This window comes from Diuraphis noxia, unplaced genomic scaffold (genome assembly GCF_037042655.1).
Source record: "Diuraphis noxia isolate RWA-SAM2 unplaced genomic scaffold, SU_Dnox_SAM2 contig0001, whole genome shotgun sequence".
Taxonomy (NCBI): domain Eukaryota; kingdom Metazoa; phylum Arthropoda; class Insecta; order Hemiptera; family Aphididae; genus Diuraphis; species Diuraphis noxia.
The window spans coordinates 55898952-55925471 of record NW_028301711.1 but is presented as its reverse complement, the minus strand read 5'-3'; the positions used below and the strand labels follow the sequence as shown (position 1 = coordinate 55925471).

Genomic DNA, 26520 nt, shown 5'->3' with positions numbered 1-26520 from the left:
TTTGCTTTGATTTAAAAGTTTTTTTACTTACCTACTCTAGCAATATTTATATTCTATGTAATTTCTAATGATGAAAAAAAAAAATGAATAGATTCTAGTGATTACTCCGAATAAATAAACAATTGTTCTTCTTTATATTATTATATTAATATTAGTATAGACTTTCATATAAGATATAGGTTAATGGATTATTACTACATACGTAAAATACAAAAACAAAGAATAAAATAATTCATATCTTATTAACATAATATATTATAAAATATTATATTATAATACATTATAAAATATTATATTATAATTTAAAGCTTTGTAAAATAATATTTTATTTAACTGACTATAATTTATGAACGTATTCATTTTTTTGAGATAATGAAGAAAAACGTTTTCCTTTAAAAAAAAAAGAAAGAAAAAAAGCGGGTAAGTCGTGGATGTCGCTCTGCTGTACAGTAGGTTACTGTAATGGATGGGATATTAAATTTGAATGCAATGATTTGTGATAAAGATTGACGAATTTGTAAGGAATCTCGTATTAAATTTTAAAATCTTAGATTTAAAAAGAAATTTTTTTATGAATGTCTAGCTTATAATAATTTGCGAATTTTCGTGATTTTTACGTATGTTGTCAAAATTAAAATTTAATGCTTGTAGAAAAAAAAAATTTAACTATACATTTCTTGTATTTTTCAACTGCTATTGTAAAAATATTTTAGGAGCCTTGTATTAAATTTTCAAATCTTAGGTATAAAAGGAAAATTTTTTATGAATTTCTAGAATAAAATAATTTACGAATTTTCGTGATTTTTACGTATGTTGTCAAAATTAAAATTTGAATGCATGTAAAAAAAAAATATGGCTATATATTTCTTTTATTTTTCAACTGCTATTGAAAAACTATATTATGAGCCTTGTATTAAATTCTCAAATCTTAGAATTAAAAAGAAAAACTTTTATGAATTTCGATCTAAAATAATTTGAACATTGCCGTAATTTTTATGTATTTAGTCAAAATTTGAACTGTAAATGCTTATAAAAATAATGTGTGACTATATATTTCTTTTATTTTTCAAATGCTATTGTAAAAATATTTTAGGAGCCTTGTATTAAATTTTCAAATCTTAGGTATAAAAGGAAAATTTTTTATGAATTTCTTGGATAAAATAATTTAAGGAATTTTTGTGATTTTTACGTATGTTGTCAAAATTAAAATTTGAATACATGTAAAAAAAAATTGTGGCTATACATTTATTTTATTTTTCAACTGCTATTGTAAAAATATATTATGAGCCTTTTATTAAATTCTCAAATCTTATAATTAAAGAGAAAAACTTTTATGAATTTCGATCTAAGATAATTTGAAATTTGCCGTAATTTTTAAGTATTAAGTCAATATTTTAACTTCAAATGCTAATAAAAAAAAATCGTGCCTATGTATTTTTATAATTTTTTGATCACTATAAGAATAACTTATGAGGAACTTTGAATTAAATTTTCAAGTATTTTGATAGGGCCATAAAAATTTTATCGACACTTCAAAAAATTGAAAATTTGAAAATTTCAGTTGTAAAGAAAATGCCAATCTAAATAACTGGTAAATATTTTCAAGTATCTATGACTTATACTTTTTGAATAATAACAAATGTTGAAAATCGTTTGAGGATAAATCGTTATCGTTACGCTATTTTGTAAAAATTTAAAATTCAAACGCACTTAAAATTTTTCCTATAATGATGCTTCGAGTTTTCTCTATAGCTACTTGAAGGAAAACTTAGTGTTGTATTTTTAATCCTTAGTTATAAACGCAAACAATTTTATGATTTTTCAACTTCAAAATTACTTGCAAATTTTCGCGTTTTCGACAGATTTCGTAAAATTTTGAACTGTAAACGCTTATTAAAAAAATTGTGATTTACGATTTTTAATTTTTTTTAGCTACAATAAGAACAACTCATAAGGAACCGTGTATTAAATTTTCAAGTTTTTTTGGTCGTCCAACATTTTTTTACCGACACTTAAAAAAAAATTCTCAAAAAAATCGAAAATTTCAGTGGTCTATAAATAACTCAAAAAAAGTCAAAAATTAAACTGTATATAGATATCACTAACAATAACATTTGGTGAAAATTACAAGTATTTACAATGATTAGTTTTTGAATTACAACCATATAAAAATATCGATTTGGTCGAAAACTGGTTTTGCGTAAAAATTCCCGTTTTTCTGTCATATTTTTTTTGTTTTTCTCGATTTTTTTGAAAACTGTTGGAAAATGTTTACTTTTGACCTCTATAATGCACCAAGGATCTTCAATTTTACATCGGAAACCATCCCCAAAGTTTGAAATCGAAGCATTATTTCGACTAGTTATGCTGTACACAGACACAAAAAAAAAAAAAACACATCATTGTAAAATCAATACATTCATCACTTCGTTCAGAATCTAAAATGTAATTCAAATGTTTTTGATTCTTACGGATTAAATGTTAATTCATTCGAAGTTAAAGAAAACTTTTCAGTAAAAAAACAGCCAGTTTTATCAGTTCTTTGATATTTATAAGGTTCCGTAAGTTTTTAAGTCCTGCAAGTACAAAGAGAGAAAAAAAATTGGAGTATAAAATATTTAGTGGAAGCTAATTTGACTACCAAGTACACATTTATTTAGTGGAGGTTACTTTAGTCAAGAATCAGCATAATTTCATTTTTACAATATTATGAACTTCGATAACATGGATTGGTGTTATACTTGTAGTTTTGTTTTTTATTAGCTTCTACTGCTTCTAGTGTAACTACGATAGCTCAACAATTATCAAAATATCACAAAGATAAATAATAATACTTGTAGGTTGTTATTACGTTGTTTTGTGCAAATATTTAATTATATACAAGCTGCAGTATATAGAATGTTTAATTGAATGGATTTTATTTTTAATTATATAGGAATAAATGTTCATTGAATGCATCATCGGAGGGATTACTTTTCCCCAGACACTTGACCAAGGATATGAATTTTCCAATTTACCGAAAAGCCTTTTGCAGGACGTTGCCACTGACGTATAACTCTACCAGCAAAATGCCCGCTGGGTACCCTTCTGTATATTTATACAAATTCTTGCCAAACGTCTTTAATTCTTCTCTGGACGATAATACATGTTATTGCCCACGAGACGGATGCTTGCCAAACGGACTGTCAGACATATCGCCGTGCTATTACAGTAAGTAGAAAAAATACGAATAAACCATTATACTAAAACTGTATTATGATAATGTATACAATAAAACCTCGATAAGACGGAATCGTACGGGGCCATGAAGTATTTCCGTGTTAACGGGGTTCCGTCTTGACGGGGTTAAAAAAATTGAATTAAATTAAATTAAAGATTACGAATGATACGAACGCAACGGCCAACGATATTCGATTTGATACTGAACAAAACAACTCGGATAGTAATGTTGTATAGTGTATACATATCGATTTTATTAGTTTTTAATATCATCGTACGCGCTTGTATATTGATTATTAATGATTATCTATGGGTATCGACAATACGATAATAAATGTATTACATGAAAATCATGTTGTATTTCCGTCTTAGTGAGGGTTTTTATCAACTTTCATTATAAAAATGTTCCGTTTCCGGTTTGTCGAAGTTTCCGTCTTAGCGGGATAAAATTATATGTAATTTGAAACGGGACCAAAAAAATTTTACGTAATACCGGGGTTTCCGTCTTAGCGAGGTTTTACTGCATTATGAATTATAATTTTTTTATTTTCGTGTAACTTGAAATAATTTATATACTTACCTAATATAATACTGTTATTAGTAAACTTTGTTATGATATTTTAAAGCATTGACAAGTTGCCGGAGTGCTATTTCTAATAGTATAATAACATTTTTTATTGTTGATGATACCTATCCATAAAAGCTTTTCTCGTTTGTATTTAAAAGTGATAAAGAACAAAAGAGAGCTTTTTGAAAACATAATAGGTTATAACATTATATTATTATATATTTACTATTTAAAGCAGTACATTTTCTTGCTTCAGTTTGTTGTATAAGTAATAATTTAATAATAATGTAATGCTGAACTTCTGAATACGGGAGGAGATAATTAATGATAATATTAAAAGTGTGACGTTCACACTTTATTATTGCTTCCACCGCGGTCAACTCAATGCATTAATGCAAGTTCCGTATCATTATTGTAATCATCACGTTTTATTTTATTTTTATATTTCACTCTGAGAATTACCTTACAGATATACCAGTGGCAGTTTCGTTTCCACATTTTTACGGCGGCGATCCGGCGTTGGTAGATAATGTCAATGGAATTGCTCCCAACATGGAAAAACATCAATCGGTAGTTGCCGTACAACCGGTAATGAACAATTTTACAATTTTAACCATGATGCCATTCATTACACCGTTTAAAAATGTCCGTTTAGAGCAAACCTTATTGATTAGTGTCCATGGCTATAATATTGTATTATTATCATTATAAATCACTAGTGAAGGATTATGGGTAGATATATAGGAACTATCCACTAGTCGTTAAAATTTATTTGGAGGTCTGAAGGCATATTTCTCGTATCTTCAGGTTCTAGTAACTTGTAAATGAGGGCGGGAGAAGTCCTCTCGAAGCCCAAGTACCGTTATACTTAGATCAAAGCCCTCCAACCAATGAATCAATTACAGAGTACTGTATTTCATGTCAGATCATTGTATAACTTTGGAATATAGGTATTTACCTATATTGTAGCAGTGTGGTATTATGCATAACTGTATGGTTACTATTATGGTTATCGAATTTTAAATAGAACATAAAATTAAATGCATTTAAAAATTGTCTATTAGATTTACAGCAATATATAAATATATAAACAGTATCAATTAACTGAAATTACCACAGGAAAATATTTACATAAGAAATATTTATTAAGATTTTTGTTAATCATAAAATTTCTAGTAAACACAAGAACTTAAATTTGTTACACAATAATTTTTAAATTAAAAAAATATCTTAGTTGGTAACTATTTTGTATAAGGGGTTGGGTTTCTTATCATGTGAGTTTCTTTGACCACACGCAATAAAAAATAAGTAAAAAAGAAGAAGTTCAAATATCGTTTAGGTTTTTTTTGATATCGACAAAATACGGTTTTACTGCAAATAGAAATCCCTAGGGGCTTCCTAAAGAATGGCGAATAATAATCACGACGCAAGTTCACTAATAGTTTACGTTCAGCTTTGCTCTATTCGGATTACTTTAGATTACTTAGCATACTTTTTAACTATCATTGTGCAAAGTATATATACATACATGGATATAATATTATATATTATATACCATATTGAAATTATCGATATTATAAGGTCAACCGAGACAGTTCCATTATCCCGAGAATTAGATACTGAAAATATTTAATACAGTAATAAATTTCAATTTTTCTTGTTAAAATGTAAAATTGATTAATATTATTTGTTTCAATAACCTCGCTATAGAAATCGACAAAACCAGCTTGAATCACCAAGACGTTAACGCTTTGCAGGTACAATTAAATTATTGACAACTGCAGACTACACTTTTTTGTACAGTAATAAATATCAAACAAAATGTCATTGTTAAAAAAACCTTCCATTTTTATAATGATTTTTTACTCACATTAAAATTTGCATCATTAAAATAACCGGAAGTAAAATTTAAAAAAAATCACTCGCTCTTCAAACGCAATGTTTATTTATATCCCTGGACTTTAAAAAATATAAATATCTATCTATCTGTCGAAATCATTATTCCTAAAAGGTCAAATAATCAAACTAGAAAATAGGCAAGACAAAAGGTTATCACTCTGACACCATGTACCTACCTGCTACCATGGGAACAATTGGCAATTCGTTTTAATCATATTGTCATTAATCACTTACCGATTGTATTACTGATGGTGTTTTATTTCCTCAGGATCTAGGTATACCACTGTCCGTGAACATCAAAATCCAGTTGAATTTAATCGTAAAGGCCACGAGGTACGTGAGCCGTGCCAAGAAGTTCAACGGATTAACATTGCCGATATGTTGGTTGCATTTGGTAAGATTTATCATGCATTACGATGATTTTTTGGGATTGGGTTTGTGGTAGAAGCAGTAGTGTTTAAGTAAACCATAATAACAATATAATCACAATCAGTCACCTAATACTCATTGATTATGTTCTCGGTCGAGAAAAATTGTACCCGCCGCGATAAACCATTATGACATCAACCTGACGGTTATGATAGAATTTTCGTATATTTTATTCTCTGGTGAACCAACGCATAAAGCGAATGTAATCAGTGAAATAAATGATATTATGGACCCAAAATAATACTAAAATTTGGTAACGCTGTGTAATTTTTTTTTCAACATATATATTTTTTTTACATTTTATTTTTTTTAAATATTCTATGGTACCTACTACAAAAGGTTGATCAAGTCAATGATTTTTTCCCAACAATATCACTTCATGCCTATTGTAGGTATTGCTATTGTTGTTAAGATATTTATAATAAATTGTTACTGTGATATATTATTGTTATTAACTTGAATTCTTAATAAATATATTAAATATTCCTTAAAATATACAATTTGGACATATCGTGAACTTTAAAAGCTTAAAGTAAAAATTCTAATAAAAATAAATAAATATGTTTTTGACATTTAATAACTTCAATGATAAACTTTGAAGATCCACGCACTATAGGTACTTCAAAGGTTTACAACTGATGAAAATCAAGCTTTGAACCTTTTAAATATTTATGTCTGTAAATACCAAAAAGTAATCCAAAATATTTGTTGAAAAATATATATATCGTGCCTATAAAATCTTTTTTAAATTATTATCGAAAATGGCATGCCTTTGCGATTGGTATACCTATCTGAATAACAACAAACAAACGAAATTGATTTTGTCGAAAACTCGGTGTTGCGTAAATATCACCGTTTTCCAGCTGATTTTGTTATTTTTTCTTAATTGTCTAGTAAAGTACTTTATATTTTCTTTTCTCGATCCACCAAAACAAAAAAAAGCTAATCTAGTTTTCCATTAAAAATCACATCAAATATGAAAAAAATGATAAAATATTCTAATAAACTTTTATCCTTTTGTATTATAAAAAATAATATCACAATAAAGTATATCGTAAATAATCAATACATTCTCTGTTCATATTCTGAAAAATCTCATTTAAAAAATCTCAAAATAAACTATTATAAATTAAACTATAAATTATTTCATTAAAGTAAGAAAACATTTAAAACTAGTAAAAAAGTGATTGGAATTATCTTAACAGTAAAATTTTTCATTAATTTTTTTCTTGTTACCTTACTATTTGATATACTTATATACTTTTATTGTTATTATGTATACGGGTCACGTGTGTACCTCCAAAAGTGTTCAGAATAAAAGGTTAAAAATATCGATCGGTATATAATATTGTTGCATTTGTATACAAAAATATGACTCTTATGGTTGTATACACACTATTTTTTTTTTTTTATCCGAAACGTTATTATAATATCATAATATCATAACGGTTTCGTGTGCCTATGTTATAATAATATATCACTTATAATTTTTATTATTCATAAATTATGTACCTACCTACCTACGTTTTACGCAATCGATAATATTATTATTTCCAAAACGCCTTGACTGCGTGCAATTAACATATAGGTTGTGTACGAAAACTTTCGACGTAAGTACGTGCCGATACGATACATAATACCTATACACAAAAACATAGTAGTAATAATAATACAACACCAGCTATAAGCACATATATATGTACACGCACATATACGTATAATATTCGCACTAAATAGAGTTATTAATTTTTGAGTGATTCGTTTCAAATTAAATTGATTATCATCGCAGCTCATTTGCATATCTCGGGTGCAATTAACTAATATTACTCTTGTTCACGTGTATATACTGGTTTTGGTGTATTTTTTTTTTATTTCGATGTCCATCAATGGCTGACGTATGTCTGCATAAATTACCATCGCGTTCCAAGGCTCATAGTTCTTATTAGCAACGAAAACGCTTGAGGCTCAGTGTCCGGACAATTTGTCTGCGGCATAATATAATGATACGTCCATTAGTGCGAATATAACAATTTATCTCATTTAAAACAATATACTACATCAAAAAGTCATTTATAATAAATTCAATAACGGCGATTCGCTACTTGCCGGCAACTGGTGCGGCAGCGGTAATAACAAAATTGTAGGTCTCGGAGTTGCGATGTGGGCAGGATAGGTACTTCGTAAGTGAAAAAAATAAATCATATCGTTCGCGTGGAATGGCCATTCGCACTTCGACGGCGCACGCCGTAAAAATCAGGGACGGTTAAGTGAAAATTCACTGTGTTTCGTCGAAATGAAAGAGGCATAAAACGGAGTACGTATAATAGGTAATAATATATTAATATGTTTTATAAATGAGAATACAAGATGTGGTCTATATAAAAGTATAATAGTAAACATCGCGTGTTTTAATCGAGTCACGCCGCACCTACGTTACGAATGTGTAATTATTGTTATTAATACCCATTCGTTGTACCATAATATAATATTTATGTTTAAAAATTAATTCCAGCTGATCCTCTATAGAACAACGTGGAAATACAGTATTATGCAAAATAATATAGTTCATAATATTTTCGCTTATAGGTATGCTAAATAAAAACATAATTTTCTAATAACATAAATCCCCAAGGAAAAACATATTATTATTATTATTACATTAAATCGACATGAATGTTTTCAAAAATCTAATCAACATCATAATATATTAATTTTCATTCTCGTTATAAGCGTTATTTATTAATTACAAATTAAATTTCAAATATATTTAATGTTGGCTTTTGCTCGGTGAAGATTGGTCTACCATTGGGAAAACAAATGAAAATCTATTGTTAGAGTTTTTTACTTTGATGTTTCTAGTAAAATACAGATAAATACTATATTGTCCACAATTAAATGCTGAGTATTAATGAGTTAGTTAGTAATAAATGAAGATACTGTTCAGATAATTTTAACTACCTAATTTTTTTTTTTTCGTATGGTGCTATGTCTGGGAGTAGGCCCGAAGGCCTAGTTCGGACGCCTGTTTGGCAGAATTTCTATTGGGGCACCCGTAGGTTTCTGCCATGCCCCGGAGTGGGGGATGGTGGCACTTGTTCTCCGGACACCATGACTTGCCCGGAGAAAAATGCCGCCCGATGGTCGAGGATCGAACCCGGTCCGGCTGAGCCACAGCCGACGCGTTAGACTACTAGGCCATCTCGTCCCCCAACTATCTAATGAAATTAACTTACTGATTGCTAAAATTTATTAATTTAGCTTTGCCTTTATATTAACTCAAAAGAAATTTGAGTTTTTATCTAGTCAATTTTGAATTTTCATATTCAGAAACATATAATATATTTGTATACTATTGTATTCTATAGTTCATAGAATGTACGACATTTAATCAGAGAAAAAATAGTTGCAGAGAATTTTGGATTTTTGTTCTAAGACAAAAACTAATTTATTTTTGTGTATAAGTCTAAGAATATAATATGAAACACATTAGTCTACTATTTAAAAACTATGTTAATGACTAAAATCTCAAGAATTATTTATTAATATATCCATAATAGTTACCTATTAATTATTTATTATTTTTTATCACGGTTTGTGCCCATTTCAATTTTAATTTATAATAAAAAGTGATATATAGGTTATGTTATTATATATAAAGGCATAGGACACTTTATTTTTGCTCTCCTACTTTCTATACTGTGGAAGTTTATTTCTAACTACTAAGTACCTATACCTATTTATTTAGTACTTAGAATTTACTACTTACAATATTGCCGTTAAAGAAACATATAATTATATTAAGTACAATACTGACTTTTAATATAACGAAAATACCTAGATGACAAACATTTTATTTTCTTGGAAAATAAAATAATAATTGAAATTAATTTGAGTACCTAGTTGCTATCTTAATATTAAATTTATCGATAAATTCGAAATATCTAATAATTTAATTAAACAAAAAATAAGAGACCTAGGTATTATAATTAACAATAAGTTGGTTCTGAGTTATAAAATATCAATAACTGGTGAACTCTTGGAAATGGAAAATATTTTTTTGATCTACTTATTTATATTTTATAATGTAGTTTAAGAGTAAAAAAAAGTTCAATCCTAAAATACATAGCAAAGGGAGATTTTTTGTTGATCGCCATCATTTAAAATGCCATTAACAAAATACGCTACTGTCTATATGCGTAGCCTCTTGCATTATACATTAATAATCTTTATATTTATTTATCGTATTTATATATTATATACTAAATTGAATTAACTGTTGTTACTAAAGTATAATATGTTTCGAGTTGTTAACACTTGAACGATGCTTAAATAATTTAAATATAGGTACCATCTATTAACATTATTGTGATAGGACAAAAGGTCTGTATTTATAAATAATCAAATAAATACTATTACTTGTACGCGTACTACTATAATTTTATAATTACTGAGTCAATCGCTTTAAATTATAACGTTTAATAAACGATTTTCCTGATATTGAAAGGGAAAACAATAATAACAATGATCGTCTAATAAATCTTCAACAGATGATGATTTTGTGTGATTCGATGCTCTGTCGGTTGTTTCTTCAATGGCATTCAACTCGATTCAAATTGTTGTTTGCGTGACCTTCATTGTCAGCGTGAGAGAGATGAATATAATGTGACAGATAGACAACGTGTGAGTGAGAGTGAGAAAGACGATAATATTACCCATCAGGCTTATATAAAAATTCAGAATTGGAAAAAAACTTAAATCTGTAAAGAGGTCAGCGAGTTTGTCGAACGTAGCGCACTCAGATTCTGCACGAATCTAATTAAATATTTATTTATTTGACAGTCATAGTGGGTAATTCGTGGTTTAATCACATATCATAAAATACACAAACACAAGTGTTTTAAGCGTTTACGAATTGCGATGAATTTCATTTCAAGAAATAAAAAACAAAATACATAAATACACATGACATGTGCTGCGGCCACACACTTGTGACTATTTATTTTTATTTTTTATGAATGACTGATATTGTTACGATTCGTATATACAGGTCGATTCATTTAACAGTTATAGTTCATTGTATTGAAATCATATTAAAAATATTTTTCTACTACATGTGTTAAAAATGCAAGTAAATTTTATATTTTATCATTTTAACTATTAATTTTTTACATTGAATAGCATTCATTTTAGAATTTAAATATCTTATACAAAATTAGATATTTGTTTGAAAACTTTAATATAATATGTAAAATTAAATTTCTAAATGATTAGTTGAATACTACTTTACTCTTATGATTTGGTAAGTTGAGTATAATACTAATTAAATATTAGTATGAAATTTGATATGTATGCGTTAGAGTTCTTAAAAAATATTGCTAATATGAATATCATATTCATATCATTTCATTATCATAATGAAATTGTGTGCTTAATAGATTAAGAAAAATCAAAATCTAAAAAATACAAATCATGTGAAGAAAAATATTTCGATAAAAATTTGTACTTTTTGAGATAGTTAGTGTTTGTCATTAAAAATAAATACCAATTTTAATTTACTAGCTACAGTTTAAAATCTGAAAATGTTGATCACATTTTTTAATTCACGGACCTAGACTTCTCTTTACTTAACCACAGTGGGAATTTTTTTTGTTTTTTGGTGTGAAGAGGGGTGTTCATTTTTGTTAATAATAATAATAATAATGATGATAATCTCGTATACACAAATCATATTTTCTGATTAAACTTTAATCTTATGGAGTAAAGTTAGAAAAAATCGAACTTAGTATAAAAAAAATTGTCATTAAGATCGAATTGAAAACCCTAACTTTGGAACTTTAATTGATATGGGCCCTTTTTACGTGACAAATGATTGAATGAGAGAGGGGACAACTAGATAAAATCATAGGGAGAACTGTATTTTTTCTATGTGGTATCATCTAAGTTGATTTTCCTCAACCCAACCCCTCTTTTTACCACATCGACAAGCCTAATCAAACAATGATGTTTTTCGTACTTTCGGAAAATATGAGCAGATAAACTTAAATACCTAACCTAGAAAATCAAATTAAATATTTAAGCTTTAATATCATATTGCATAACAGTATAGAATATGTTTACATTATGAAAAAAAAAATTAAAGCAGTTATGGATTATCTTAGAAGTTACCTACATAATTTTTTTTTTTTTGTATTCAAATATAGAAACAAAAGAAAAATAATGGTTCAATATTTTATGAACAACATGATTTGATATAAATGTTTTAATTTCATAATATATGACGTATAGGTAATAGGAGCATATTCTTTAATTATTTATTCTTGGCAACACATAATTTATTAAGACGAATCGACGACAACGATTTCCCAGAATCCGTTTCATGACTGATTTCGAGTAGGAAACTTTTTATGTTTTTGTTTTATATACATACACAATATACAAATAACTTAGCTTGAAATTAGCAATCTCGATAAATTAATATAATTTTATCCTTCAAAACGCAAGTGTAAAAGTTAAAAGCACATTAAGTCGACTGAGCAGTCAAGATCAGATCTAAAAAACTCTTCCAAATTCTCGGTACCAAAAAAGTGATATCATATAATATTATTATGTATAAATGTATAATATAATATGCACTTTTCGCTGCGAATCGATATCGAAAAACGATGAATCGACGAGGTTGTGCGTGGACTTAGGAGGAATATAATAATAAATATTATTATACACATGTGTGGTATATGTCCGGAGCACACGGAGGCACGTGGTTTTCCTTGACATTCGGCCGTCGGATATAATATTATATTGTCGTAGGTACGGATACATAATAGAAAGAATAATTTTTAAACGACGTCCATTTTGTATTATCACATCAGTGCTGTTGATTCCGCCATAAAATATCCATTGAGCGTATTACAGGAATTTCTTCTGAGCTTAATGTCAAGGATGGGAAATATATCCGATAAATGAGAAAACGAAACACCATTAGGTTATATCCGATATCGACAGTCATGTGTGTACACAAACATGTACACAAGCATGGACACAAACGTGTAAACTAACGTGGACAATACGACAACCATCCGATAATTTTATATGCGTGTACTTCCCACAATTATAAGTCTAAAACATCGCTAAAATAAGTTTCATGTAAGCGTAAACCGGAACAGGAAGGTGAAACATATTAGCGTGGGGTTAATGTTGCTTGGTATCCCGATTAGTGTATATATAGCCATACTATTGTATAATATTATCATATGCATTATATTATTATCGTGTAAGTGACAATAAAATTCCACTAATTCTCCGTAGATTATACGATGTATCGATTAATACTTAAAAGAAGATCAGAATACAATTTAGAATAAAAATAATAACAAACCAAGATTTTTGGATTTTTATGATAAGACATTTTTGGGAAAAAAAATACATTATTTGCTATTTTTTAATTTTTTTTTAATTTTTGTACCCATTAAAAAGTTCAAGATAAAACAATTAATCTTGATAAATACTATGAATATTTTTACTATAAAAAAACAATTAAAATATTGATTCAATATCGATCGATTTAATTTAACTTCAATATAAAATAAATTCAATTAATGTGTATACATTTTAGGACAATATTTACGTGTTTGAATAACATATAAAACTCAAATAATTCAATAATTTTGTACCTATCTACATAACTTATAAAAACTGTTATCGACCAAAATAACTGGAATAATATACATATAATTTAAATTGTGTACAAACTGAATATTTTAAATCTAGACAAATATATAATTTAAATTTAAGATATAAATATCAGAAATGTAGGTGAAACAGTTTATTTTTTTCTAGATGATTTAATAATTTAAAACAGATAATGGATCAGATAATCTTCCTATATATCTAGACAAGTTTAAATATATATATATATATATCCCTTTATAAAACATAACGTTGGGCATGGTTTCTTGACCTTAACCCTTGAGTTGTTCTTATTATTCAGATAACAATATTATAACGTTACATATTGTACTTACAATTATATAAGTAAATAGACTTACATTGTAACAGACACAAAATTACTTATTGTTAAAAAAATATGTTGTCTGCTTTATTTGGGGAAATTATTAATAAGAAAAATGCTTTTGGTAATTTTCAAGTGTGATATTTTAGTTTATAATATATATGTATATTGGTATTCGTATTATTGAATTTTCTAGAAAAAACAAAAATCACGTTTAATCATTTAAAGTACATAAAATGGTAAATAATTATTATTGTTTGGCAACCAAATTATTTATTTATATGACTTTAAAATAATGGTACTTTAAAAAAATATATAAGAGTTGTGTAAAGACAAATCGTTGGGCAAAAAACATCATAGAAGCATCCGTATAACGTGACATGGTAATCGCTGAAGCTGCTAGTGACTTAGCTGTAAAACTTTTTTCATCTCACTTTAAAAGTGGGCTCTAGAGCCCAATAAACTATTCAGTGGGTTTATAAAATATAGTAATAGAACCGATTAAAAAAAAAAAATAAAATAAATAGCTATTGTGATTTTCCCCATTCGCTTTCACAAACGTCTATGACTGAATACCTTCAAATCAGCACAGCACATTAATCAGTCTACATTATTTTAATGTTTGGTGTTTATATAAGAACAAATAAACTTAAATTTTGACCGTTTGCAAACAACCAAACTAAATTTCTTACAGGAATCGATGTTGACATATAATATTATTTCGTAACGACTGGTGTTATATATGATGTTAAAAGTTTAAAATAGGAGACTGTACGCACGAATTAGAATAATAATTTTATTACACCCACCGTCGCATAGTGTCAAATGTTATCCAAACTAGTTGAGGCACAAGGATGTCCGATAATAATCAATGTTGTCTGACAAGTGGGTCATAAGTGAATATGTAATTGAATAAATTAATGCCGTTAATTATACAGATACGAATTCAAAAACGTTTAATTATGTATTATTCTCGCTACATATTTTAATATTTTAAAATTATTGTTTTTGCTTTCCATGACTTTAATGACCTATGATGGTTTAGAATATTTGAGTAGGTAATCAAAATTCAACTACAACACGTACTTTAATATTCTTGGGCATAATATTATGTTTAGCCCAGAAACAAAATATTCAAATTCACTAAATTATCGATTTGAGACGATGATACATTGAAACAACATCGAAATTACTATATTAATAATCGATTTTAATTATTACATTTTTGCGTTAGGTACATAATATAACTGTCTTACAAGTTGTCTACACAGATATAAAATAAATTATAACATACTTACTTAATTGTTTGCATAATATTTTTAATGTGGACGGCATGAGGCGTTTTTACTATACACGATGGTTAATTTTCAACATTTATATTACTGGATGAGTCTCTAGTATCGTTGACTAATAAACTCTAGTGATGATATTTATAGGAAGTGGTGGGGGAGGCTATTTACCTCAATAGTTATTTTTAAATATGATTTTCTAGGTCTCTAGCTCTTACTGCAACTATTAAATCCCACAAACTTCTTAAACATGATGTCCGTATGCCTTAACACACCACATGTCACTGAAAAAAATAAATTCACACGCGTCTTATTGTTTGCAGGAAGTTAAGGGACTGCCGAGCTCGCTGAACGCGCTGCTCTACCTGTGCTTCAACGTCGGGCCGGTGTTGGTGAAGGCAGTCGTCGCGCTCACGGCCGCCGTGGGCTTTTTCATGGTCGGCCTGGCCATCAAGCGGTTCGGCCGAGACCAGCAGAAACAGCAGCACCCCGTCAACGGGTCGGTGGCCGGAGATCACGAGATCGGTCGTGGCAGGGACTGCGAAGACGACGACGACGACGACAGCGGTCGCGGTGACGACTACGAAGACGACGACGGCGGTGGCGCAGAGTCGGGTGAGCTGATCGTCAAGTGTGGGCTGGCCACCGGACGGTACCTCGACAAATCGTACTTGCCGTTGCACCACGTCACCGTTCCGGGGTCGTCGTCAGTCGTCGTCGATTACGATCACTCGCAGGACTACGCGAGAGGACGATGACGATGAGACGATTGTAATACTACCTACCTATTTATACATTACAAAATATCTCGTTATTATTATAATATAGTCTCATCATCGTTAGTATTGTATTCTTACACCTGTTATGTATACACACCGTTGTCGCGTGATTTAAACTTATTTATTCATTATTATTGTCGTACCATATTATATTATACTATACGTACACACGACGGGTGCTAGGCCAGGTTATCTTGTCAAACCCAACCTTATATCATGCGTATTATGGAGATTCATTTGGCAGCGGGGCGTACATTATCGTCCCCGTCATTAAAGAAAATTCGATATCACCACTTATACCTACCTACCATAGATTGTATACCTACATCGTCCACCCTTTAGTTCGATTTCGTAAACCATCCGCGAGAAAACTGTGAATTCGGAATAATGGTATACAAGTTATGCATAGGCAGACCGTGTCATGGGCGTTGAGTGACATTTATTTATGTGTTGGAATATCCTCCGTAATTCACTATCATACCGCTTTTCCGGCTATTTTGGATGACTGTGTTCAACCTAACGTTTAAGGGATGATGTCAAAAGCGTATAATATAATTGTACGCCGTATATTATGCACGTTGTAGGTATTCGATTTTTGGAAATGTTTTCTTTGTGCTTTTTATGTATCCACAATATCAAATTATCATGAATTTGATATAATTCGATTTGTACGACCTCATCACATCCGTTGTTTCCCACGTATGATTATACTGTTATTTTGTATCAATATTTTTTTACTGCATTTCCGATAAAAATGTCTATGTGTGTTAACACCCCCCCCCCCCTACCCAACAATTATGTATTTTATACATTCAACTATTGTTTACACAAGTGAATATAATACGTGGTTTGATGAGACTTTGGGTACCGAAACCGAAACTAAAACTGTAACACAATATAATATTATATAGACGACCATAACGCGAACTTTTAAATACATTATCAGAGAATTTCAACTCATCGCTATCCGAGTTCAAGTCCTGACACGTGTTCCGACGTCTTAATACTTTCATTGTATAATTTTATTATTGTAACGATTGTTACTATCGGTGAAATTAATTTCTTCGTATTGACGGTTCGCATAAAATCAAAGTCGTCGTATAATATTAAAACGCCCACACAAGTTATTGCGGTCAGTCGTTCCAGGGAAAAAGCGGTGAAATAAATCGTTATGTGCCGGGAAAAAAATTCGGCTTAGCAGTTATAGTGCATCATAATAATATGATACATCTATAGGTAGGTGGGTACTGCTCTTGATACGCCCAGATTTCGACGTCAGATTTTATGACCGTAGTTATGATATATATGTCGCAAGTTCCCTGAGGAGATTACGATTAAAGGGGGCGCGTAAATAAACTGAATCCTGTGTTGAAAATGCCATGACGTCACCCCTTTCATATATATAATATATCTCATGTATTATATTTAATATACTTTCTTTTTTATTTTTGGACTTCTTTGACTATCGAAAAAAAGTAATTCGTTTCAGTTTCTGGGGATAATTGGTATATACCATATAAATTCAACGGAATCGCCACCTCCAATACATACTATATGATATGTATGGATGATAGAAGTTAAACATGTCAAAAAAAAAAAAAAAAAAACATTTGAAACACATTATATTAATGTATTGTATTTTATAAACAACTTACTTTGTTGAAGGATGTTTTCACGCCAGGAATTTATTGAAAATCTTTGGAACATCAACTCCGTACGTAATACGCTTTATCACCTTACAATAAATCGTTAAAAACAAAAATTACGTTTCACTTACTTACCTTATTGTATTATTATTAAATTACATAAATATTTAACGCAACTTGTAAAATTATTGTAATTGTATACAACCCGCGATTTTTACTTTTTTAAGATATGTATCTACTTTTCATACATCGAAATACATTTTTGAGGCATTTGCAGTAATAATAATTAACGAGCAGTGTATTTAAGTTGTATGAAATATCTGTTATAAATATATATATATATATAGATAGTTGTTTTGTATATATAAAAAAATATGTTTTATTTGTATATATATATATTGTATGATATATTATGATCATATTTATATTCATTAAAAATAAAAATAATTACACTGATTAAACAATTTTAAGAGTTGAAATATTTTATATTTTTTTTAAAGTAACACAATCACACAATCATTATAACATTGTAATGGTTTCGTTGTTGGATGTTACAGAGTAGTAATAAGAGATAAATATTTATGTTTGTTAAAATATTTCCTATTGGTTATAATCATAATAAATTATGTCCACTTCAATCAGGGTTTTTATCGATAAAATAATTAAAGATCTATGTCATTTATGGGTTCATACCATATGTTGATATAATTTTCTGTCTAAGAAATTTAGCGTAAACCACTCCTTTATTAGTATAACTAGTGACTTCTTTATTACAATTAATGAAAACTAATTTTATGATTGCGTTTAAAATGCGAATGTTTTCATATTTTATTTATACAAAATATTATCAATCACAATTTATTTATTTGTTGCCGCAGTTAAAATGTTATAACTAGTTTTTTTTCTATGACTTTTTAATTGATTGTTTTTCATATATTATTCTACCTACTCATTTCATTATTTTTAAATACTATTTTATCTTATAGAACTTGCTAGTGAATAGTTTTAATTGCTATATGCCGAATAAAAATTTAAATACGCTAAATGTTTGTAATAATTAAATGTCCGATGTGGTGACATTTCTAATATATCTGAGTAAGTAATTTTATTGAAAACACTGAATTTTTTGTTTAGTCATACAACTAGATCAAACCACTAAAATCTGATTATAGCATCGTGTTTTTAGTACAAAATACATTTCGGTATAAAAACTAAGCAAAATAATCCGTCTCTTATTTTGTTATTTTTTTTTTTAGGCACTAGCTTTTTAAGCGGTCATGTTTGGAATTTTATGAAAAAGTAAGATCTGCGATGAATTTGCGTCCTCTTGCACTTCAAGCCACTCAATGCATTTTGAATACATATTGCTTCTGCTTCTGAGTAGTTAGTATCTACATTTTATAATGTTATGCAATAATTGAGTATCTGCAATAGAGGGAATAGATAGGATCTCATTATTTTTAGAAAGTTTAACAGAGACACCTAGTTTAAAAAGCTCTGCGGCACCCGTTGTGCTATATAAATATAATACCATGCCTACACATTGGAACCACTATAATTGCCCGGAAAAGAATTAACGACGCGTTTAAACAAATGTATGTAATATATTATGTATAATATTGTATGAGTAAACTGTATTTATATTCGATCTGAACATCGATTGGTATAAAATATAGTCAGTATTGTAAGGATGGTTACATGAGTATTAATGTCATATTGGTCATTGAGGATAGGTAGAGTACGAAAACAGGAAACTCAAGAACATCACAATAATAATATCATTGTTGTTTCATGTGTGCAACAATAAGTATTTTTAATATTTATTATATTTTAATAAGATTCATTGATCTTAAGTCGTTGATTGATTTATCCAAAAAAAAAGTAATAATATGTCCTCACGCGTTCTGATAAACCATATAAGCACCTTTGGATAAATATTATTTTATTAATAATAAGGCTTAAGGTGAAAAAAAAAATTAAATAATTCCTTTGACAGATACGTGTATAATTAATATATTTTTATCATAACATAATATGTATTAATTTCACTAAGATATAAACAATAAAACACTTTGTCAATTTAACAATTAGTAAAGTAATTCTAGAACAAAATACTGATTGGACTAAGTACAACATATTAATAACAGTTACAGTTGTAGTATTAAAGTAGTAGGCCGAAATTTTCCTTGAAATGTAAATCATAATTTACTACTTATAGTATTAATATATATTTTGTTGCTCACGTAAACACATATTAGTTCTATATACAAAGTAAAATCACCACATTACAATAACTTTCACTAAATAAAACAAATATATAATATGTATATACAATATTATTATGTGTACAATGTACATAGTTTCAAACAATTGTTTTTTTTTTTAATTTGTTTAATCAAGCGTGTACTCGACTCGAATTGGACTTAACAATTTTATGGAATTTGAGTACACGTTTGCACTCAGACTTTATCAATCTTTGTTCTAAATTCTAAAATATAAATTTTATGTGAATTTATTTCAATATAGAATTTAGGTAATTTAAACAAAATAAAAATTGTACTCGGCGCGTGAAAGTTTTTATGGACAAATGGAGATTCTATATTGTGACTGTGAGGCTGGGAATTTATTTTATTGTTTTTTGCAAGAGAAGTTGAAAAATAAAATCAACTGAATCTAGTAAATATTTTTTTGGGTCAATATGAAAATAAGTTAAGTTGTTAAATATATTTTATAAGTTTATAATTTAATTTCACCACACAAATTTAATTGCAACTTTTTAAAACAACAAAATAATATACTAAATAAATTTAGTTTGTATACATATATACACCTTCGTTATTAAAAAATATTTATTAGCTAATTTTTATTCCTTGGTACTTGAAAGTATCTAAGGATCCAACATTTCCACGAGATTGTGATCAAATAATAATAATAATAATAATAATTATTATTATTATTATTATAAAATAACAAAGACAGCATTATCTATGACTTAATTTTAATTAACTATATTCTTAAGATTCCCAGCCTCATAACCATCATTCGTCTTTTCACAAAAAAAATTTACTATAAATAATATTCGTATATTAGTTATAAAAATTAGATTTTCTACAGTAATATACGATTTATTAATCATTAACTATTATTATTACAATACTTTCATGATTGAAGTTTGAAATAATGAAAAAAAAACGCATCCATTTATATATCTCTAAATACATATTATATTTATATTTATTAATGCTACATTATAATATTATACAATACATCTATTCTTATATACTAATAATATTAATAATATCCTACAAACATACTCGACGCATGTCTAACAAAGTAAAAAAAAAAAACACATAACCATTACCCTCTTAAGTTATCAAGTGATATGTCTGTTGTTACATATTAGTACAAGTTATAAATTACTAAAACTAATATATTTAAAAAAGTTGCTTGAGACAAGAGAATAGGTTTTTACTATGACGTCATTAACTTATTTTATTTAATAGCTTATATATTTGAACTATAGACCTATATATTATAATATACGATATATGTTTTTTGTTACATAAAAATATTACATTTTGTTTAGATCATTTTTTCTATAATATCACATCATAAATCATTTTGATATGTTTTCGTTTGTTTGGGAATTTATATTTAATTAACCTACATGTATCTATTACACATAATATAATAATTTGAGTGTGTGGCTCACTTTTATCAGCGCGTTAAGTACGAACATAATTCATTACGATTCGGTTCCGTCGGTATGAAAAACACGATTATCACAACACAGCTGCTGCTGTTGTAGGTATGTAACAAAATAATATTGTTTTTGAATATAATATAATAATATTAAGCATAACATTACGTTTTAATGATATGTCCGGTTGATATGTCATATTATCATGCCCTGCACAGTAAGAAATACAAAAGAAATACGGAACAATAATAATATGTCAAGTTTGTTACAATATTTTATGGTATCGATAGTTATTGTTTCATATTAATTTATATTTATTTTTTTACGTCCAAGAGGCTTCATTAATTAAATAATCGTTTTGTGATTATGTAATAAACTAATGCTTAAAATATAGTTTTACGACCAAACAATAAATAATTATAACACTTAAATAATTCTGTTTCAATTCATGTAGCGGACGAATTTTCCTATTTCATTGTAACCTTACTGTCTTATTATACAGTATTATATCACCAATTATATGATTATGACAATAATCGTGTATTAAAATAATTATTAATTAGTGGTAAAAATTTGATTTTATCCTCATATTTAGGTATGCTAGGTTAGTGGTTACAGGTTATAGATTTTATTAACTACATTGTGAAACTTATGTTGAAGCGTCATAATATTAAAACAACGTCTGAAAAATGCGCTGAAGTGTAGATAATAGAATCTCCAAAAATCTGTATCTAAATACATTTGGTTATAAATTTTGTCGTATAATCGTTTCAGGGATCTAATCATTTTTATGCCAGTTAAATTACGTTTGACGAAGTCAATAGTTTTTTTTTTTTTAAATGCTTTTATTCATACAGATTGCATTCGATTGATCAATGTGTATAACTAAAGATCAATAATTGATTGAAATAAACCTATTAACATCAACCTGAAAAATGATGACAATATTTAAATGATCGAACAGTATATTAGAATAAATGGTTTTAAAATAATATATAAGTGTACCAAACGCATCAAAGAAAAATCTAGAAAATTCAAGTCGTTAACAGGAAGTATATTTTTTAGTGTATAATTAACAGAAATAATTTAGCGTTTTGCATAATAATAATAATGAGGAGAAAATTATAAAAATAGAAGAAAAATAATTTCCAATCGCCACTAATTCTCAGAGTTATAAAATGTACGTTCAACGATAAATGATTATAAATAATTAATTAGGTAAAAACCTTGCGTTATTTTTATGTATTTATTTTATAGTAACCATGTAAATTGTGGTTTTAAAAACAGTTATATTTTATGGCCATAAACGACAAATTTTAATGTACCGCATTAATCGATTATAAATGTATACTGAAAAAAATGGCCACAGTGTCATAATTAAGGTGGTTGATATTTTTTATGTTTTTCCATGGTTGGACTATGTGATACACTCTAACAAAGAGCTAGGCTATATCAAAATGCGTTTCATTACAATGTAGAATTTTAAGTAGAGTTTTTGGTTACTGTTAATTTTTTATTTAATTTAATATGAAAGTAAGCATAATAAATGAAAAACTAAAAATTTAAATTTTTATATATGCTAATGGTAAAAATACCATTTTTTTTTCCAAAATTGTTTCATTCAACGATTTAAAATAATTTGTTTTTTTTCTGAAATAATCAATTGTCACTAGTTAAATTATCGACATATATGTGATAATCCATTTAACGCGAGACATTGATTATTTCAGAAAAAACAAATTATTTTAAATCGTTAAATGAAACAATTTTGGAAAAAAAAAATGGTATTTTTACCATTTTTACAGTTATTGTGTGGTTATGTGGTTAGTGGATCACTATTTTATGAGGTGGTACCCCTGTACAAATCTGTAGTTTCTGCAGTTTCCTTATCTATACATGAACTAAAATTATAATCCATAAAATATGACTTGTCCAAGATTTGATTAAAAAATATATATTTTTCTTTAAGTTAAGGAATTAGTTACCTACTCACTGTCATTTAAAAAGTAAAAATTAACAGATAGATAATTGGCTTATGGTTGTATGATGTATTCTAAGCATTTTAAATACATTTTTAGTAAGCTCGAAATAAATTTGCATTATATTATCATTGTAATGAATAATTACAAACATAATAATTCAATACAGTGCTATAGGTATATTAATTACAACAGTTTTATCAAAATTACGTTTTAATCGCTGCTTAGATATTCAAAATGCATTCGGATTTTTCGGTAAGTGGAATAAAATATGCATTTTTTACTACAATCAGTTTTATTTCAGTTATTTAGCAGAAGACTTTTTTCGTTTACCACGATAATAATGATTTATATACTAAATTTGGGCTGAAATGAGTGGCACGCGATGTTTGAAAAGTAAATATTTTTGAATGTGAAATAGCGTTATTGAAATACACGAATGACTAAATCTATACCATTTGACCTGGGTTCATGTACAAACAAATAAACTATATTTGTATGTTATTAAGTATGCATAATAGTTTCTTATCGATTTTTACTCTAATTTGCAATAATACATTAATAAGATATGATATGTAGATGATTTTACAATAGACAAATAGTTTAATTGAGCAATTCGTAACATATTTTTTTACCGTAGATAAAATTTATTTTACGTGTATACCAATGGTTATTATTTTTAGTTTAAAATACCCTTTAAGTGGCGAATTTTTCATTTCCTTGCATAGATAATAACATTATTGGACTTGTACAGCATTAGGAACAATATAACTCCTATGAATCGATAATATAATTGCTCGAAAAATTCATATTATGTTATAATATTATACAATTATAGAGTTAAAGATAAATTCGACTACAATATATTTTATTTGATTACCTACCTATTACAATTTGCTATTTAATGACAACCAGAGAAGTTTGCAGATTTAGATTCATTTACATTGTTTCCTCTTTTTATGGATTTTATGTTTAACGATAATTTTGAAATACCTCTAAATACGTTAAAATTTGTATACTGATTGTGTAAGATTGAATGATCATTAGGTAGACATTTCATGTATATATTTATTTTTTATTAGACATGTTTAGTCGCCCTACGGGATATAACTTCCTATAATTCAGACAAAAGATATTTATGTTTATAACCCGTCATAATATACCTACGTATTAAATATGGGCTGGGAGACGAAATGGTAAGTTAGGTTTGTTCACACGTCTGTATATAATGTAGTCCCTTCTCGGATCCAAACAGGGCTCGTGACTTGTAGAGTTTGCATATTTGTTTTGAGACACCCAAGTGGGTTATAAATTTGTTTATGTTATTCAAGAAGTAAAATACGAATTTTATATTGTTTTTTTTTTTTTTTGCATCTTTCGATGTTTTTACGTTGTTATATCATTATATTTATGTTTTAACGTTATAATTTACGCTTGTATTATTGTCATTTTAAAAAGGAAAAAAAAACGGCTTATGTCTGGAAAATGATTATTCATATACTATAACTGTTTGGTAATAATATATATCTGTTTCAGAATCAAAAATTAGAGTATTTATGAATATTTTTTATGCATAAATATGTATATACTCGTAATTGTACTATATATAGTGCTCATAAATGTATTGCCTTCACTACAAGTTTTTTAGAATATATATTTAAAAAATATAAATTTTATGAAATTGCGTAGAGCGTAGGTTCTTTTTTTTGTATATTTAAACGATTTATTAATGCATATTATCCGATCCCTTATACTATTAATATTTTAATTTTTAAGAGCATACACATTATGATGCTTATTTTTTATTTGTTCAGAACTTCGTGTCACTATCCTGCTAATTGATGTATGGTGATACATTATAACCCTACTCTTTAACTAAAGTGCAAAAGTGCAGATGCTGGTATTACACATTATATTGACATCTAAAATTGATTTTGATTTTTAAGCTAAACATTATTACATATCATTAGGCTATATCCATCAGGGAATACGTCATATAGTCCATTACAAAACGTGTATCAGTACTATCTTACTAGGTTTTGAAGGTTATATTATATAAATGTTGATTTTTAGGTATGTATAATGCAAACAAATGCGTATATGATGACGGGGTATAATAATAATTGTTTAGGCAATGATTAATATCACCACTCGATGTCAAGTCAAATTAATTGAAAGCGAATATTTTCGATGTGTCCAATACGATAATAATATTATAATGATATATAAAGGCACCGAATTGGTACGTTTTATTATTGTTAATCGTTTCATAATGTCTTGCTACCGAAATCGTCATATTGCAGACGAATTATAGTTATCTATATACTGTTTAGCATAGCTCAGAATAGTGCATGGAAGATATCGTATATGATAAAGTATGCACGCAAACATATTATTTTGCTGCGTTTGCTCGTACTTTCATAATATTAATGTGATCTCGTGACTAAACAACATTATACTGATTGATTGATAAAATGGCGAAACTCTGATTATTTATAGCGTATAGCCGTGCCATATCCACCAACATAATTACAGCTGAGATAAATTTATATTCTGTTATGTATGCTACTGTAAATTACATTATATCTGAGAATAACGTTATTCATCGGTCATTAACTGTTTGATTGACACTGAAAAAGTCCGGCCCAGATAAATCCATTAATTAGGTATAAGATATATAATATTGTTCAACGATCAAGATGACTGCTAAACTAATTTTTGAAAATGTGTTACCTATGTATGTATGAGTGAATTAATAAAATATTTTCGTGACAAATATGTACATATAAGAGTCTTAGTTATTTTTCCTCATATGAACGGAACACGGTTTCTTAATTAGTTTCATGTGCCAAGAAATAGTTAGTTGCTGTAAAAAAATGATGGAATTATAAGTTGATAGACAGTAGACTCTGAGAGAACCAGCAGTATATAAGACTCTCAAGGGGCTACCAGTTCTTTCATTGAAAGACTGGTTGCAAAAATAAAATTTTGTACCAGTCAGGGG

General features: G+C 27.9%; 1 protein-coding gene across 3 annotated transcripts in view; it reads left to right on the top strand.

The window, feature by feature from the left end:
- LOC107164024 (scavenger receptor class B member 1-like) overlaps positions 1-18181 on the top strand; it is a 114678-nt gene extending 96497 nt beyond the window's left edge. For 2 of the 3 annotated variants that reach the window (XM_089218232.1, XM_015511698.2), the window contains exons 7-10: positions 2936-3210; positions 4257-4375; positions 5955-6080; positions 15736-18180. In XM_089218232.1, the coding sequence (XP_089074358.1) occupies positions 2936-3210; positions 4257-4375; positions 5955-6080; positions 15736-16170 (955 nt within the window). In that variant the 3' untranslated portion in view covers positions 16171-18180. Of the gene's footprint in view, positions 1-2935; positions 3211-4256; positions 4376-5954; positions 6081-15735 lie in introns of all 3 variants that reach the window. The other variant, XM_015511697.2, reaches the window with a different exon arrangement.
- The last annotated feature ends 8339 nt before the right edge of the window (positions 18182-26520 follow it).